The 15,520-nt window shown below is 44.3% G+C and overlaps 1 protein-coding gene across 2 annotated transcripts; it reads left to right on the forward strand.

Moving 5' to 3' along the window:
* Window positions 1–1,406: 1,406 nt before the first annotated feature.
* DACT2 (dishevelled binding antagonist of beta catenin 2) lies at window positions 1,407–14,940 on the forward strand. 2 transcript variants are annotated; one of them, XM_051811142.1, is made up of 5 exons: window positions 1,885–2,224; window positions 7,956–8,088; window positions 9,597–9,884; window positions 12,372–14,198; window positions 14,635–14,940. In XM_051811142.1, the coding sequence occupies exons 1-4, from the start codon at window positions 1,985–1,987 to the stop codon at window positions 14,165–14,167; spliced, it is 2,457 nt and encodes an 818-aa protein (XP_051667102.1). In that variant the 5' UTR covers window positions 1,885–1,984; the 3' UTR covers window positions 14,168–14,198; window positions 14,635–14,940. The 2 variants fall into 2 exon arrangements, with proteins under 2 accessions (XP_051667103.1, XP_051667102.1); XM_051811143.1 differs by having other exon boundaries at window positions 1,407–2,224; window positions 12,372–14,940.
* The last annotated feature ends 580 nt before the right edge of the window (window positions 14,941–15,520 follow it).

Consider the following 15,520-nt stretch of genomic DNA (forward strand, 5'->3'; position numbering starts at 1 on the left):
TTCAAGAGCATCTTGGTGTTGAACTCAGTTTTTCTTTCCACCTTGTAAATGAATAGTTCAGTCATCCTGACACTGAAGTATTGCTCTGCACAGGGAAGTTCTGTGAGATGAATGGGGAAGGAAGAAGAGTAGAGGTATACTCATTAACGAAAAAAAAAAAAAAAAACAACAAAATGTCTTAGGTGATGTCATACAAGTCATATCTCACATACTTGAACTAAGCACTGTACAGCAGTCATTCCTGTTCCATCTGCAGATGGAGACATCTGTTATTAGTTGTGCACAACATGTCAGAACAGGGCCTCTCTGGACCCCTTCTGACATAGTTCAACTTTTCAAGGTAAACATCATTCTCAAATCTTCAAGATACATAAAAACTGTTGAAAGTGACATTATGAAAGCAAAGCTTGGGTTCTACTGAGACTCTCAAATAATGTGTTGCATGGCACCTGGTGAACAAACATGGGAATAATTTGTCTCTCTTCCCCCCAGCAAGAGCTGGATTTGACATGACTCTACTGCTTTTAACATTTGTAAAGCTAGGGACTGCTACAAGGAAAGTTAGCCTGGCTACAGTGCTCAGTGGTGAGCATAGCCACCCACACGTGGTGTTGAGAAGAGGCTCCTTGAAGAACAGATGACAGAGCAACTGGTTCCCACTCCCCAAAGTCCTGTATCCCAGCACAAAGTCAAGTAACATTCAAATTAAAGTATGACAGCTTTTAAAGATATGACACAGGGTGAACAGAACATAACCACAGACAGATAGGCTGTGCATGTGCTTACTGCCTTATGAGGAATCATACACCTTTCTTGAAATGATGTAAATCAGGAGTGTGGCACAGAGTTTTCCTGGGATCTGTAGGATCCAAATGCTTCCTAGTTCAGTGCAGGTAGTAGAAAAATTAAGTCTCCTGTAGCATGATCTCCACTGTGTTCATTAGGCTCTTGGTATCAGGGCTTCCTCTCCCCCACTGCATCACTACAGACTACACATTCTGGTTTTGCTGCCTGCTAACCAGCTACCTCTGAAGAAGCTGCAGCTGCCTGTCTTGAGAGCTTTAAATGCTGACATTACCTGGTAGCAACAGCACTGTAGCCTTGAATTTCCATGGCTGTGTTTTCACGTCCCATTTAAAGCAGATCCTAAACCCTTCATATTACCTTGGGGCAGGGGAGAGGGCTGAGCCACACCTTGACCTCAAGACAGGACTCTGCCTTGCTTCCAAAGTGAGAATCAACAATTCAGTACATGACAGCAAACTTGTGCAGTGAGATCCCAGTTGGGCGGGTTCCTGGAGAGCAAGATAAGGAGTGCCAGTGCTGTGCCTAGCTGGGGGCACCACCAGCCAGGAGGAGAAGCGATGGAGTTACAAATGCCACGTTTTTGTGAGGGAAGCATTGTTATACCTGGGAGCTCACAGCACCATACCCTCGCATCGCTTCCACTTGCACGCGGCTGCAGCACGACGCTAGGCTCAGCTCCGATCTCCGCAGCATCCCTGGGGTTCGCTGCCGGCCGGGACTGGCGCTCTGCCCCCGGACCTGCCTGCTGGCCCCCCAGGACCTGTCTCTGCTCGGAGAAGGCAGGTACCCGACCCCTGTTCACCCCCGGGGCGGGGGAAGAGGCGAGAGCAGTCCCCCGGGCAGGGGCAGGAACGGGGCAGGCGGGAGCCGCCCCCTGTGCGGGGCGGGGGGAGCGCCGGGCACAGGCTGCTCTCCTCGCGTATCCACCCGAGAGGTGGCCTCGGCACTGCCTGGAGCCGCAGCCTCTTCCCTTCGCTCCCGCCCTCCCTCTCCCTCCCCTGTCCCCACCTCTTCTCCAAAACCGCAGGAGCCGCTGCAGCTCTGCTTCACTCGCTCGAGTGCCAGTGGCGGAGCGGGGCGGTCAGACCCCGCCGCAGGCACGGCCCGGGGCGGGAGCAGCCCCGCCGCCTCCCCGCCGCCCCACTGCCATGGCCGGAGCCGCGGCCCAGCGCTGACGATGCTGCTGGGCGCCCCGCGGCCGGGAGGCTGGGATCGCGGCCGGGTGGGAGAAAGGCTGCAGGCGGCCCTGGCCGGCCTCCAGGAGCTCCAGGTGCTGCGGGAGAAGCAGCGGGAGCTGGTGCGGGCTGCCCTGGCCATGCCGCAGCGGCCGGCGGCGGGCGGAGAAGAGCAGCCCCTGTCCGCCCACAGCAAGGAGCACCGTCTGGAAGCCACCCTCTCCGCCCTGAAGGAGCAGCTGGTAAGGGACGGTACGGCACGGGACACCCCGTTACCCGGCTTCGTGAGTCCAGCCGCGGTGGTGACGGGGAGCGGAGCGGAGGAGAGCGCCGCCGGGCTGCCGGACACCCGGCCCCGCCTCTGCAGCCGCCGGCGCCGTGACGGGACCGGGAGCAGGCAAGGGCTGCAGCCGCGGCCCCTGCGCTGCCCCCGCCCCGCCAGCCGCAGCTCCCCCCGCGGGCAGGTGCGAGTCGCGGCTACAGCCCCGCTACAGCAGGCGGGAGCTTCCTTTCCTCAGGCGGGGCTCACCTGGGCGGCCCGAAGCAGGCAGCGCTGGTAGCGGGCTCCGTGCCAGGAGAAGCGCTCGGGAGAAGTTGTTAATCCGGCACCGCTCATTCACCGGAGCCGAGGAGTAGGTGATGATTAACTTCAGCAGTACAGCGCTCGGCTCTCAGTGGCAGCAGCCGTTTGCATAGGAGATCAAAAGGCACACGGAGGGAGATACACATGCACAGACTAAGCGCCCGGGGGTTCGGGTGGGCGTGTGCGCGCACACCTATGTGTGCCCGCGCGGGTGTGCGCCCGTGGGAGTCGATCCGCCAGGAAAGGCTTCATGGGCCGGGAGCACTTTGTTCTTTCTACGGATTGCGTGATCAAAAGGGAAGAATAACTGAATGCCAGGCCTTGTATTTAAAGCGTTACGTTGGCAGCTTGCACAGCTCTTTTTGTGAAACTGAAAATCTGAATTGAAGCTGAAACGAGTTTCATAGGTGAGACAACAATCAAAGGGTAAAGGGCGTTAATCTCCAGTGTGGGCAATTACACACTTCAGTAAACTCAGACTTAATTCAGAATTTTTCCCTTTCCTGTACTAGTGGAAGGCTCGGCCATCAGTTATCAATCAGGTGTGAAAACAGCGTGGTTATTCGCTCCCCATAGGCATCTTTATCAGGCAGCATCTCAGAATAAAACTGGCTTTAACCTTTAGGGAAACCTAGCCACCACTCTGTGAAAACACGGCAGCAGGCATATCTTGATTAAGAAGACACAGGACAAGTGGACGGTCAGCCGCTTGATTACCTGTCATTGATAATTTTAAGAAATGACTCTACATTTTTTCTTCTTTTTTTTTTTTAACTAAACAAAAGAATTGAAGGCATTTATTGCCTGTCTGGGGCTTCTGGAGTAACAGAATCACCCAATGACCTCTGACCGTAGTGACTGTACTTTTTTCATGTCAGCTGTTGTGCTTTAATTACTCATTTGTTTATATATTTTTCAAATAAAATATTAAATTGAAGGTTGGCTTTTCAGGACCTTACTACCGCCTTTTAAGGTTTTCCAAGCGCATGGGAGAAACTAGCCGTTAAAACAGAAGGAAAAACCAGCCTTTAATTGCTTCCCTTAGAAATGTGGGAGTTGAGTGGACAAAAGTAACTCTGTACACCTCTGGAGAGGGATGGATTTCACCAGTAGGTGCCAGTGCAATTATGGGAAACATGTTTCTTAGGGTGCCTGGAAGGGAGGTGTTCATAAAGCTTGAGAGGGATGACTACATAAATCCAGGGGTAGGTTCTTCAGCAAAAACAGAGTTCTGTGAATGCTTAAAGTAGTGATATAAAGCTCTTCTAATTGACCCATGGCTCTGGAAGCTTTTCAGACTGTGCTGCTCAGGCGTACTTGTTACCTTTATTGTTTTTTTCCCCCTGCAAACTGCAGACATATATTTGAGTAGAGGTGCAGACCTCAAAGATGCTTAATAGCAAAGTAAACCCAGTTGAAAACAGGCTTTTCACAGTCCTGTTAGAAGTAGTCCACAGGTCCTAGGATCTCAGCGACCACAGGTGGAAAACTTTCTTGGTGACTCGTAAGCAGTGTATTGCACTCAAAACCCATGAAAATTCTGTTCATGATTGCAGGAAATTAGGTTAAAACTGAAAAACAACAGAAAATGCAAAGCACAGCATTCCTCAAGGAGTGTTACGTCTTTGTTGTTGTTGGCCCATGGATGATAGAGTATGTGATTGCTGCTCTGTAAGCTTTCAGATTGAGAAACTCATTAACAATGTAAATGTAGCTTTGCCTTGCAGTGTATCTTGATCCAAGTTTTAAGGAGGGCTGTAGCTCTGGGCTTTAGCATGGTCCTGGGTTAATTCATAAAAAGTTTGGTCCTTGCAACATAAAATCGGGAAGCTGTGTCAGCTGGAGCTGGCTCAGGGCATCTCAGTGATGGAAAGAAGGCAGATAAAAAGTCAAGCCAGGCTTCTATAATGGTAGGGTAAGAAACAGAAGAGCAGAGTCAGTACCCTCAAGGACTCAAGCCCCAGTAGTGGAAACAAGCGGAACAAAGCCATCAAGTGCTGTGGGGACCAGGTGCAGATGCCATTCCAGAATCCCAGTCTTCTCCCTAACAGCATTTACCAGAGACAGACAGCAGCTGGCCTGTACTCTAGCAGCCTACATTCTGATGTAGGCAGTCTGCTGCCCCTAACAGTCACATCCTGTGTTGCCCCAGCCAGTGGCTCTTTTTGGTGGCCAGGGTCTCTTCTGGCAGCTGCAAATTACTACAGTGCCTGCAGGGTCAACTCTGTAGTAGAAGAGGAGCAGAGTTAAGTGATGCTGCCCACCGCCAGAGATCCCAAAGCTACTAAACTTCTCTTAGCCAAACAGTATCATGGTGATAAAGAGGAAAAAGAAGAGATGCAAATTCAGGCTCATGCAAAGAAAGAAATCTATGATCACTGTTCAAATAGGTGGGTATCAAAGGCTACAACACCCAGTATTTTCTCAGCTCTTTCCTCAGAGGACATGTTTATAAACCATTTATTTGATTTGAATCTGATGATTTTGTTTTTGCAAGCTTTCAGATGATTTATGATGTTATAAAAATGTGAGAAGGGACACATTATATTGAAGAGAAAAAACCAAACACTTGATGCCCAGCATTTTACACAGAACTTCTTTCCCCTTTAGATAATTTTAAATAGGAGAAGACATCTTTTAAACCAGAGATAGTATCTTTTTTTAATAAACTGTCTTCAAGTTTTGTCAACTTGAGAGAAAGAGATGCTTCCAGAAGGAATTCAGCGCACTCTAGAATACAGGTCTAGGATAGGTGATATTAATTTTCCTCTGAAATCGGCTGCTTTGCACCATCAGTTACAAAAAGACCCAAAGGTCTTTTAGATGGGCAAAACCAGGTAAGAATTCTATGTTTTGTGCATTCCAAAATACAGTCAGATTGATAGAACTATCAGGTGCTAACTACAGACAATAAGTGTCACACACACACCCCTTTATAACACATTAATAGTTGAGAATAGTCAAGTATGACCAGTGGGTTTTGGTGCCTTAATTTGAGGTATCAGCTTGTGTTGCTGTAAAGGAACCTGCTTTTCAGAGAGTGTTCTTTATTCTGAAAAATGTGTGGTATGGTGATATGCCAGATTTGGCTACCCAAAACTGTAGTCCATTCATAGTACAAGTTGTTTTGGAAAGTTTGGTCCGACGCTGTGCAGTGTACAAAAGTCTTCACAGCTGCATTGCCCAACACAAACAGATGGTTTTACCTGTGAGGTTTTGTCACTTGTAAAATTCATGTTGTGAGTTGAGAAAGAGTGAGTTTTTGATTGCTGCTTAACATGGGTATTGGAGCAATAACAGCCTCAAACAAACACACCGGAAAAGTCATTCTTATCCAAATGGTTAGAGGAATGCTTCTCCTCCCTGAGTGCAGAAGTAGTTAGCTGAAAGATCAAAGCTATGGAGTCTGCTGGAAACCCAATGGTGTGAGACACCATAAAAGAGTTAAAAACGATGATGTAAATCATGTGTGTTGGTTAAAATGCTGTGAAAGCGCAGACAGAACCTAGAGGTATAATAAATAATGTTTGAATACCTGAGAGCCTTGTGGCCTCTCTGTCATTAATCAGAAACCACAGGCTGAGGGATTGGCTGGCAAAACATTAATCATTAAGCAATTAATTCCAACCATGAAAACAAAACTTTGTGATTTCCTGAGTAGGTGGGATTGAAGAAGGCATGGCATGGTTTTGCTTTTTTGTCAGGAAATAAAGAAGTACTGACAAGGTCATACATTCATCATTCAGATGGGATAGAAAACCTCCTTTATTATCCAATTCTATTCCTTTTGGTTATATGAAACAGGAAAAGAGAAAATCACCATGGGTTTTCCTAGGAAGCAGTGATGAGCCACTTGAGCTTAAACCTTTCTAGAAGTGTGATGCTAACAAAAAGAGGCTTTGTTTCTTGTGTCTTATATATTCCTCCAGCTGTCTGTAAAAGCATAATAGAATACCTTTTTTTTTTCTTCTCAGCAGCATCACCAGCCCTAACAGTTGTTTTCTGAAACTTGGGACATCTGTCTTTTGTCTGTTTTTTCTGTTTTCCTTCCATCACAGTTCCTAATCATTTATACTGATTACTTTAGGATCTTAGGATCTTTCTTTTCTTTTAGTATTTATAGCTATGGAGAAACCTAAAAATGCAAATATTAAAAGCTGAATAATCCGTAAGAAAGGAAAGTGAAGTTGAAAATGTGTACATACTGATTTTGATTTTCTGCACATCATTTAATTTTGCAGATACTTTAATTGGTTCTAGAGACCTAGATTTTTTGGTTTTCATATTTGAGGTTGGAAATACTGCTAGAGCTGCCATTTGTATTTTTAAATGTGAGCTGTACACATAAAGAAGAATCTTAATCACGTTTTTCTTGCAATTACTGAGTGGAAACCCATACCCTCAAGGGCTTTGAGCACAACTTTTCAACCAGCTTCAAGAGACCACCTTTCTGTATAACCTTACTGTAAAGTACTGTAGGATGCATGGTGAGGTGAAATATAATTAGAAGCTGCCTAAATAGTGACTGAGCTTTAGATAATTTGCCAAGTGCTATGTGAGAAGTTTGTCACAGAAACCAACTGTGGTTCTTTGGCTGGTACCTAACACCTGGCCATCTGCCTCTCCAAGCTGACGGCACAAATACTGGGGGAGCAACTGCGGGAGCTGTTACCTCAGATCAGCCTGGTCATTGCTTGCAGTAGACGACAGACATTGTTGCTGGCTTCTGAAAGATTATTGACAAACTTGAGACACCTTTTATTTTAAATACAGTGATTTTCCCATCAGTATTCAAATGCTAGCTGCTTCTTGCATGAAATGGGTGGAAATATCTAGCCACAAGACATGCAAGGAAAACTTGCAGCAAAATAGATGTCACAATTCTTGCAGTGTATCCTTTCAACTATAAACACGTCATCAAAGCCAAGGGTTTTACTGCATTGAGTATACTGCCTTTACTTTGTGTGGCAATAAGGTACCTCTACATACAGCAGTTTGCTTTCATCAGGCAGACAATCCATAACGTTTGTCTCTTCCTCTGCTCAGAGGCAGAGTGCAGTACATATAAGAAAATGTTAATTAGTTAAAAGATTGCTATTCTCTTTAGAGATTGAGTTCCTGCCATAAGTGTAATAATAAACCCAAAGCTTAAAATTTGAGAACATGTTCAGCTGGGCAGAAGACAGTATATACTGAGAAACAAAATGTTTTGTCCTTGTCTTATGTCAGTGTCATTACAGAGAGCCAATTGCAACAGTCCCTAACTAAGCAAAACACTTAATGAGAGCAGAATCTGGCTGGCACAGGTGGCCTGAATTCACGCATTGTTGCTGAGATTCTGACGGTGATTATTCTTCATTTCCTCCTTCTTCCCTCGACTTGTGATTTAGTCTCGTTTGAGGAGACAGGATGTCGGCTTGAAAAGCCACCTGGATCAGCTAGACCAGCGAATAAGTGAGCTGAAATTGGATGTCAGTAAGACCTCCAGTGAATACTTGGATAGTGACAGCCGGCCCAGCTCAGGTAATATGCACTTGGCTATTTATTTCATGGGGTGTGGTGCTGGGAGAACTGAAGAGTGTCAACTGCTAAGCAAAACTCCCTGTATTGTTTGGTCAGAAACAGTGTCCCATGGCTGAGGTAGAGAGTAGTCATCTGGCACAGAGCTAACTCACAGAGCTGATAGGAATTCTGCTGAGAAGCTGATTTAGTGGAAAGCATTCGTTCACTCAAGCAGTATTTTTTCTGGATTTTTTTAATTTTATTTTAAAATTAACCTTGTAGCCACACATGGAAGGAGGAAGAGACATGTACTTATTAATTACCTTCATTATTTATTACCTTATATTATTATATACCTTAGTTATTAATTACGTAAATTAACTATCCAGTGTAGAATGACCACTGGCAAAGTGGCTAGAGTACTTGAAAGAAGTGAAGGAAACCAACATCCATATCAATGCTCTGCTTGAATCCAGGAGGGTTCTGAGCCTCACTAAGGCTTTGGAGATCACTAGTATTGGAGTGCTCCAGCCAAATGAATGTTTGATCATTTATGTAGAAACAAAACAGCTCTATTAAAAGACACTGAGGAAAAACACCTCAAAAGTTTGCTGAGTAAAGATCTCACGAACAGAAAAATACTGGGTATTAGGTTACTGGTGTGATTCACAGAGAGAGTTGTACTGCAGACTTTCATAGCTAGGGTGTCTGTTAAAACCGGTTTCTGTTATCTAGTCTGAGACAATGAGAGTAGTTCTTTATAAACAGAATTTTGGAAAGCCTCAAGTCTTCAGTAAGACAAGGAAAGATTTATTTTCTTTTTATACATCATACAGATTTGCAGCCTAGTACTTAAAGGGGACATAAAACATGTGAGTTTCTGTTGAGCATTTAAGTTCAGGATTTGTGCGCTTAGGCACATGCACATAGTTCAAAAGGAAACAGCTTCTTTTCTGTTATAGAGAGGAATAATAAAAATTCCTGTCTTGAATTTATACAGAGCCTTTTTTAATACTTCCATAATTACTTGGCAATGATCTCAAGACCTGGAGAGGGAAGATAGCTTCCATTCTCTGCTCTTAGACATTCCATCTATCATAGGCTTGGCAGCTCTGGTCACAGGCTAGTTTTACTCTACTTTCCCATCCAATATGTGTTTCTATTCACCCAGCACAAGTTACAACAGTGTAAGACAGCCCTATTTTACACCAGTTGCATAATAGTCCCCAAAGATGTTCTCCAGTGAAGAACTGGGCGTGATGGTGCTACACTTCACGCCATCCCACCCTCAGAACTAAGCAGGCATGTGTGTGCCAAGCTGGCTCAGGGCCTAAGTAAATATGCAGAAGCCCTGTAAAGTTTGGTTGAATTACTGTATACCTCTGCTAATGTTACCTAAATAAATGATCATAAATTTAGGCTTGTGGCACATAGCAAATGAAGATTTATTGTATTCTCTGCATTTTTCTTCTATAGAGCATGTTTAGTTGCTGTAAGTATGAAATATCCTATTTATTTTAACTCTGCAGGATTCTATGACCTGAGTGACGGTGGTTCTTGCTCACTATCCAATTCCTGTACCTCTGTGTACAGTGAATCCATCTCCTCCTCCCACACCAGTCTCTTGCCCGGCTCTCAACACCCTAAAGCAAGGCTCAGTGTGTTTGATTACCGACCCAAGTCTGCAGATGAAACTACTGTGCACAACACCAGCTTCCAACAGCAGGGGACCTATGTCAGTGATGGATGTCAGATTACAGCTAGCAGAGATGTTTCTGCAGCTCCTGCCAGGTCCAGACCAAGGCCAGTTTCCACAGGTAATTGATGGCAGAACTGGATACTTCATTCAAGAGAAGAGCAGATTCCTGGTTATTCCTTTTAGGACCTTGTATGCCAATGTTTAGTCAATATATAACTCTTCTTTTCAATACACGAGAATTGATCAAAACCACAGAGCCAAACGGTTTACTGTCCAACTTTCACTTGTCTCCATACTCAGATATTTTTAAACAATATCAAATACAAGGGTGAAACAGTAACAAATACATGGATGAAACAAGAACAAATGTGAGGCCTCTGCATTTAGAAATGGAAAAATACTTTAGTGTATGAGATAAAATTGTAATGAATGTTGAGATATTTTTTTTAATTGACCTGCATGTGAAATCAGAAAATTTTCAATATTTGAAATACCTTGTGTGAAGGTGGAGGAATGTATGAAAGATCTAAAGTGAACTCAAAATTTCCTATTTATTCTAATTAATGTGGACTCAAACAATAACTCTTTTTCATAATTTATTGTGTACAGTTAGGGACAACAGAGGCCAAAAGTTAATTCTCTAGAAAGCAGTCATGAGCCTAATAGTGGATCAACCGTGAGTTTGCATCATACCTTTAGACAAAATGTACAAGTCCATTAACATTCCAAATCTCTTGTTTACCATCTGTGAAGTGACATCATATCACTTCTTATTATGGATTCTTCCATGGCCTCAAAGCAATCTTTTGTTAGTACAATTCTTATAGTGATCCAGTGAGATGTATGACAGTTCCATTATAGAAACAGACAAGCCATAGGGAACATCATTCCAAGTACCATGCCACTCTGGAATCATTCCCACAACTATTTGATGTGAGCTAACTCACCTCTGGCTTGCTTGGAATAGAAACAAAGACCTGTTCTATACCTATGTGTGCAGACACACCTGAAGAGATGGCGGTAAATTATAGCATAAAAGCAAAATCTTCTCAAGGCTTGTCAAAGGCTGGGGATTAAGCTGAGCTTAATGATCCATGACTTCCACGTTCAGATTACAGATCTTTTGCTCAATCAGAAACTTTCCTGCCTTGCAACATTTTGCTGAGACCCCAGGGAGTTTATGGATTTTTGGATCTAGAAATAGACTAGCAAAAAAAGGAATAGTTGATATTGAGGGATGTGGGAGAGGGGCTACAGACCTCCTTCAGACATCCTTTCTTTTTCCACCACCATCTCCCCTCTTCCAGGCTACAACCTCTTACTTCCTTCCATATGAGAAACATAAGTAGTGGGGTAGTAGTGAGTGTAGTCTTGAGGAAACAATTCTTATGCAGTTGACCACACTGCAAGAAGTGAAGCAAGATGTTACTTCAGAAAATCATCATTAGGAGAGGGGAGGAAACTTCTCTTTTCCACTCCTTAGCTTGTCCCCACAGGTAACTGCAGGTACAAACCAACTACCGTTTGTTTCAGTGGCAAGCAGAAGGCTTGCTGAGACACCACAAGCACAGCTTTCTTCTGACAGCTTCCTGGTTTGTTTGTATGAGAGAGCACCATGCTGCCAACAATTTCCTAAAGAATTGTCATTATGAAATTAAGTTGTTTGAGAAACAGTCTTCCTAATCTTTGCTGTAGCAGGTCTGTGAGTGCCTCAGGTAGGACACTGCAGACAACCCCAAATTTTGGAGTCTTTCCAAAGCGTCCTGTCACAGGACATAAATAGCCACTGTTTGGGAATTACATGGTTGAGTTTGATGGTTGGGTTTCATGTTAGCATGAAGCAGCCAGGAAAGTGGTTAGGTGAGGATTTGTTGTCACTGAAGTCTGCATTGTTTTACAGAAAAATCCAAGATAACTGATTACAGTATGCTTAGTCCCAGAGGTAACACAGCATCATAATGCTCTATTGGATGATGCATCTGAATGGAATAACCTTTCTTCACACAAAAACACAGCCTTTCCTCTATGTGCACAGGGAATGCTTCTGAGGGAAAGGTGCAGGTGCAGCAGTCAAGAGTAACTTAGAGCAACCTTGACAGTACTCCAGAATTGAAGAGATCTGAATTGGTGGCCATAAATGTCATCTTCAGGGACTGCTCTTTCCACCTTCCTGAGTAGTTAACCTTAGATTTTTTTTCCTCTGTCAAAGTAAAGGTTCTTTAATTCATTCTTCTATGACTTCTCTGCTAAGAAATAAAAGTAATCCCTTATTTTTGTTTAGTTGGGTTCCCGTTATGTGTGACATTTTAGAACATTTTTATATATGCACAGATTTACTTTCATCCAAGTAGCACAGTTTAAATTTCTCGCAAAGGTGAGAGTTTTATTATTGGCATTAAAAGGCGTTCTAATCTCTGTTATGCTTAGGTGAATAAAAGCTTTAAAGTAATTCACTGACCTTGGAAGACTGAAATTACTTTCTTTATTCATGCTACTGATTTTAGTAAAAGCCATCGCATCCCTGAGATAGCACTTTTAGCATGAGCCAGTATGAATGTAATTGTCTGTGATTTAATTAGGTTGTTTATTTTCATCCACCGTGTAGGTGACTTGGAAAGACTCACTCCAGCAGATGCTAGATTTCAGAAAGAGACGGATCCCAAATCCATATTGCCTCTGTGCCGTAACGGAGACGTACACTTGCTCAGCGTGGACCCCAAATTCCAGAATGACTTGGTCTCCAAGAATGGCATTGATGTGTATCCTTACCCAAGCCCCCTTCATGCTGTGGCTTTACAAAGTCCCCTTTTCTCCCTGGTGGGCACATCCCCAGAACTGGACTTCCAGGCTCCCAACAAACCTATGCCTAGTGTGACAGGTCCCAGCTTGATTAGGACTCGGCCAACCACTGAGGCCAAGCCAGGGGGTTACATCAATAAATTACTGCAGCTGACGAGATGCAAAGGGAACAGTCAGGCTGATGCCAGTGAATGGGTTCCAACAAAGAACCAACCAGCCGCAGTGCACCAGAGACTCATTATAACCCCCAGCGCCGGCGGAGTGAAAATTAACAGCAGCAGTAGCCAGCTGGAAAAACAGGCAAGCTCTCTGGAAAGTAACAAAGCTGAAGGGAAGCTGTCAAGAGAGGTGTCAGAGGAGGAATGTGCCAAGCAGCATGAGACCATGCGCTGTGTGAATGAAGAACAGCCATTCACTCGGCCTGATACGGAGCCATCAGCTGTGAATAGTTGTTACCCTGCCAAATCAGCAGCAAGGGGTTCTCCTCTGGCAGAAGCAATGGATAGCAGCATAGAGCACAGTTCATCATACTCACAGCTGTGCCAGGAGGACTCTAGCCCAGAGACCTGGAATGCTAAAGCTGTCCCACCCAGAAAGCTACCCCTCAAAAGGTATGACAATGCCAAATCGACTAGCACTGGGGGTCATGAGCGAGTGGCAGGAACTGAGTTTGTTCATGCTCAGTTTGTCCCTGCAGAATCCCACCAAGTCCGGGTAAAGTTTGCCAGCTCCAAAACAAAGGCAGTGAAGATAAAGAGGAGGAACAGTGAAAAGGTACTACGGCCTGGGAAGCAAGCCTTCTGCATGGAGAAGGCAAGAGCGTCCCATGGGGCCACCAGGCTGCCTGCTGAGTGGAATCAGCCCCAAAGGCCACAAGGAGTGAAGAATCTCGTGCGGAGACCTTCTTATTCTGGTGACGTGACTGGCAGGTCATGCTCAGAATCTAGTCTGTTCCCTGTGCAAGTCAGGCTCCCCACCGTGTCATCCAGGCCAGAGCTCTACGGAGCCTCTGCCAGTGCACTGCATTCCCTCGAAGCAGCTTGTGTAGACACAGCCAACAAGAAGAAGCAGCGCAAGTGGCAGTCCACAGTGGAGATCTCTGCCAAGGCCAACCTGGCCAGCGTGTCTCATAGCTTTGGCCTGGGAGCGCCAAGGCAGCCAGCAAGGAGAGCCGGTGTCCTGCGCACTGTCAGTATGAGGGCTCGCTCCAAGAATCAGCGCCACGGAGATTATACCAAAAGCGAGTCAGACCACTCAGAGTACTCTGCAGAGTGCGCTTCCCTCTTTCACTCCACAATCGCAGAGACCAGCGAAGGGGAGGTCAGCGATTTCACAACTAACCGTTTTGGGGACAGTGAGTCCAGTGAAAGCGATTTGGATGGCAGCAGTAACAGTAGCAGTCTTGCCCTTGACTACGATGAGGGGGATGAAAGTGAACTGATTTGGCCTGAAGGTTCAGTCAGACAATCAGGGACTGTCCAGGCCTCTTCCAAGCCTCTTCCCCCTGTGCCCAAAATCTGTCGCATCAAAGCTTCAAAGGCACTAAAGAAGAAGATAAGGAGATTCCAACCTGCCTCTCTGAAAGTCATGACCATGGTTTAAGGGAGAGCAAGCATCTGTTTCTTATAATGAGGTATCCTGCTGGGTCTCATTTGCAAAACAAGAGAACCTATGTGCAGAGAAAAGGACTCACTTAAAGGAACTGTGAACAGTCCCTGAATCTACACAAGGGATTTTGTTAATGCCTGGACAGAAATGTCACTGTATCCAGTTCCCTCTTTTGCCATTTCTGTAGATATGAATCTCTGTATATTATGTGATACCTTTTTTTACTATCCAGAAGGGTCACCATGGTGAAAATAAAAACATCCTATGCCATAAGATTTTACAGGCAAACCTTGGTGGTTTGTTAACTATATGCACCCACTGAATCAGTCCCAGACAAAAAGGAAAGTGTACTTACCTCTTGTGAGAAATTCTTTGCAGTCTGAAGTCTGCATTAACCATCTAGCTCTCATTGTGGTCATATGGAAAAGCTCTGTGTTTGACATAGTTTTGCTTTCTTTCAGATCAACCATCCCATACCTTCTCCCAAACATCAGGAGGATGAGTCTGTTCTTCTATAAAAACATAGTATGTTTAATCAAGAAGACAAGTGTATTTGTGAATAACAGGGCTTCAGTTTGTTTCCTTTTTTCAAAACTGAGAGTATAGGGTTGTTTTTTTCAACCCTCCTCTTTATTTTCCATGTTATTGTTCATTTGTTGAATGGATGAAAGAACATGAGGGCTCTGTGTCACAGTATATGAATAGCTGGGACTGAAATTATAACTTTCCCCCTGAAATTGCAAACTCAATAAATATTATTTAATGTACTTCTGAAAGTTGTGCTTGTCTGACTTTGATGTCTAAAGAAGATTATTCTCTAATGTCATGTCAGGAATGCAGATGAGCTTTTTTTGGTGAAACAGATCTGTGTTTTTATGATCACTGCAGAGGTGTTCATTTATATTTTCAGAGGATCTCTGTAGCTCACTCAGAAACAGCGTCTATTCACCCTCTACCTCAGGAAACCTGAGGTTAAAACACCTGCTTCTAAATGAGAGAATTTGAAAGCAATATTTTTGTTGAAGACAGGGTAGTGTTTAAGTGACTCACTTAAATTGATGCAATTTTGTCACAAGACACTTAATTTAAAACATGTATTTATGTAACCGTAATGTGTTTTGAATGCATTTTAGGGCACCAATGTGAAACTTTGTGTCAGGGTCTAAGAAGTCAATTTTTTGTGTTCAGATAAGCAGTCCTAGTTCTTTCCTCTGAGTACAGCAATCTGGAAGCTGAGCTGAAGTTCACCCTGAATTTATAAAATAGCAGGTATTATCCTCCTATCCTGTTTCAGTGCCCAATCTGAATACATTCCTGGCTTAGGAGATACAGGCATTACCTCATTCT

Source organism: Manacus candei, unplaced genomic scaffold (genome assembly GCF_025592945.1).
Source record: "Manacus candei isolate 608988 ecotype Guabito, Panama unplaced genomic scaffold, ASM2559294v1 h1tg000081l, whole genome shotgun sequence".
Taxonomy (NCBI): Eukaryota; Metazoa; Chordata; class Aves; order Passeriformes; family Pipridae; genus Manacus; species Manacus candei.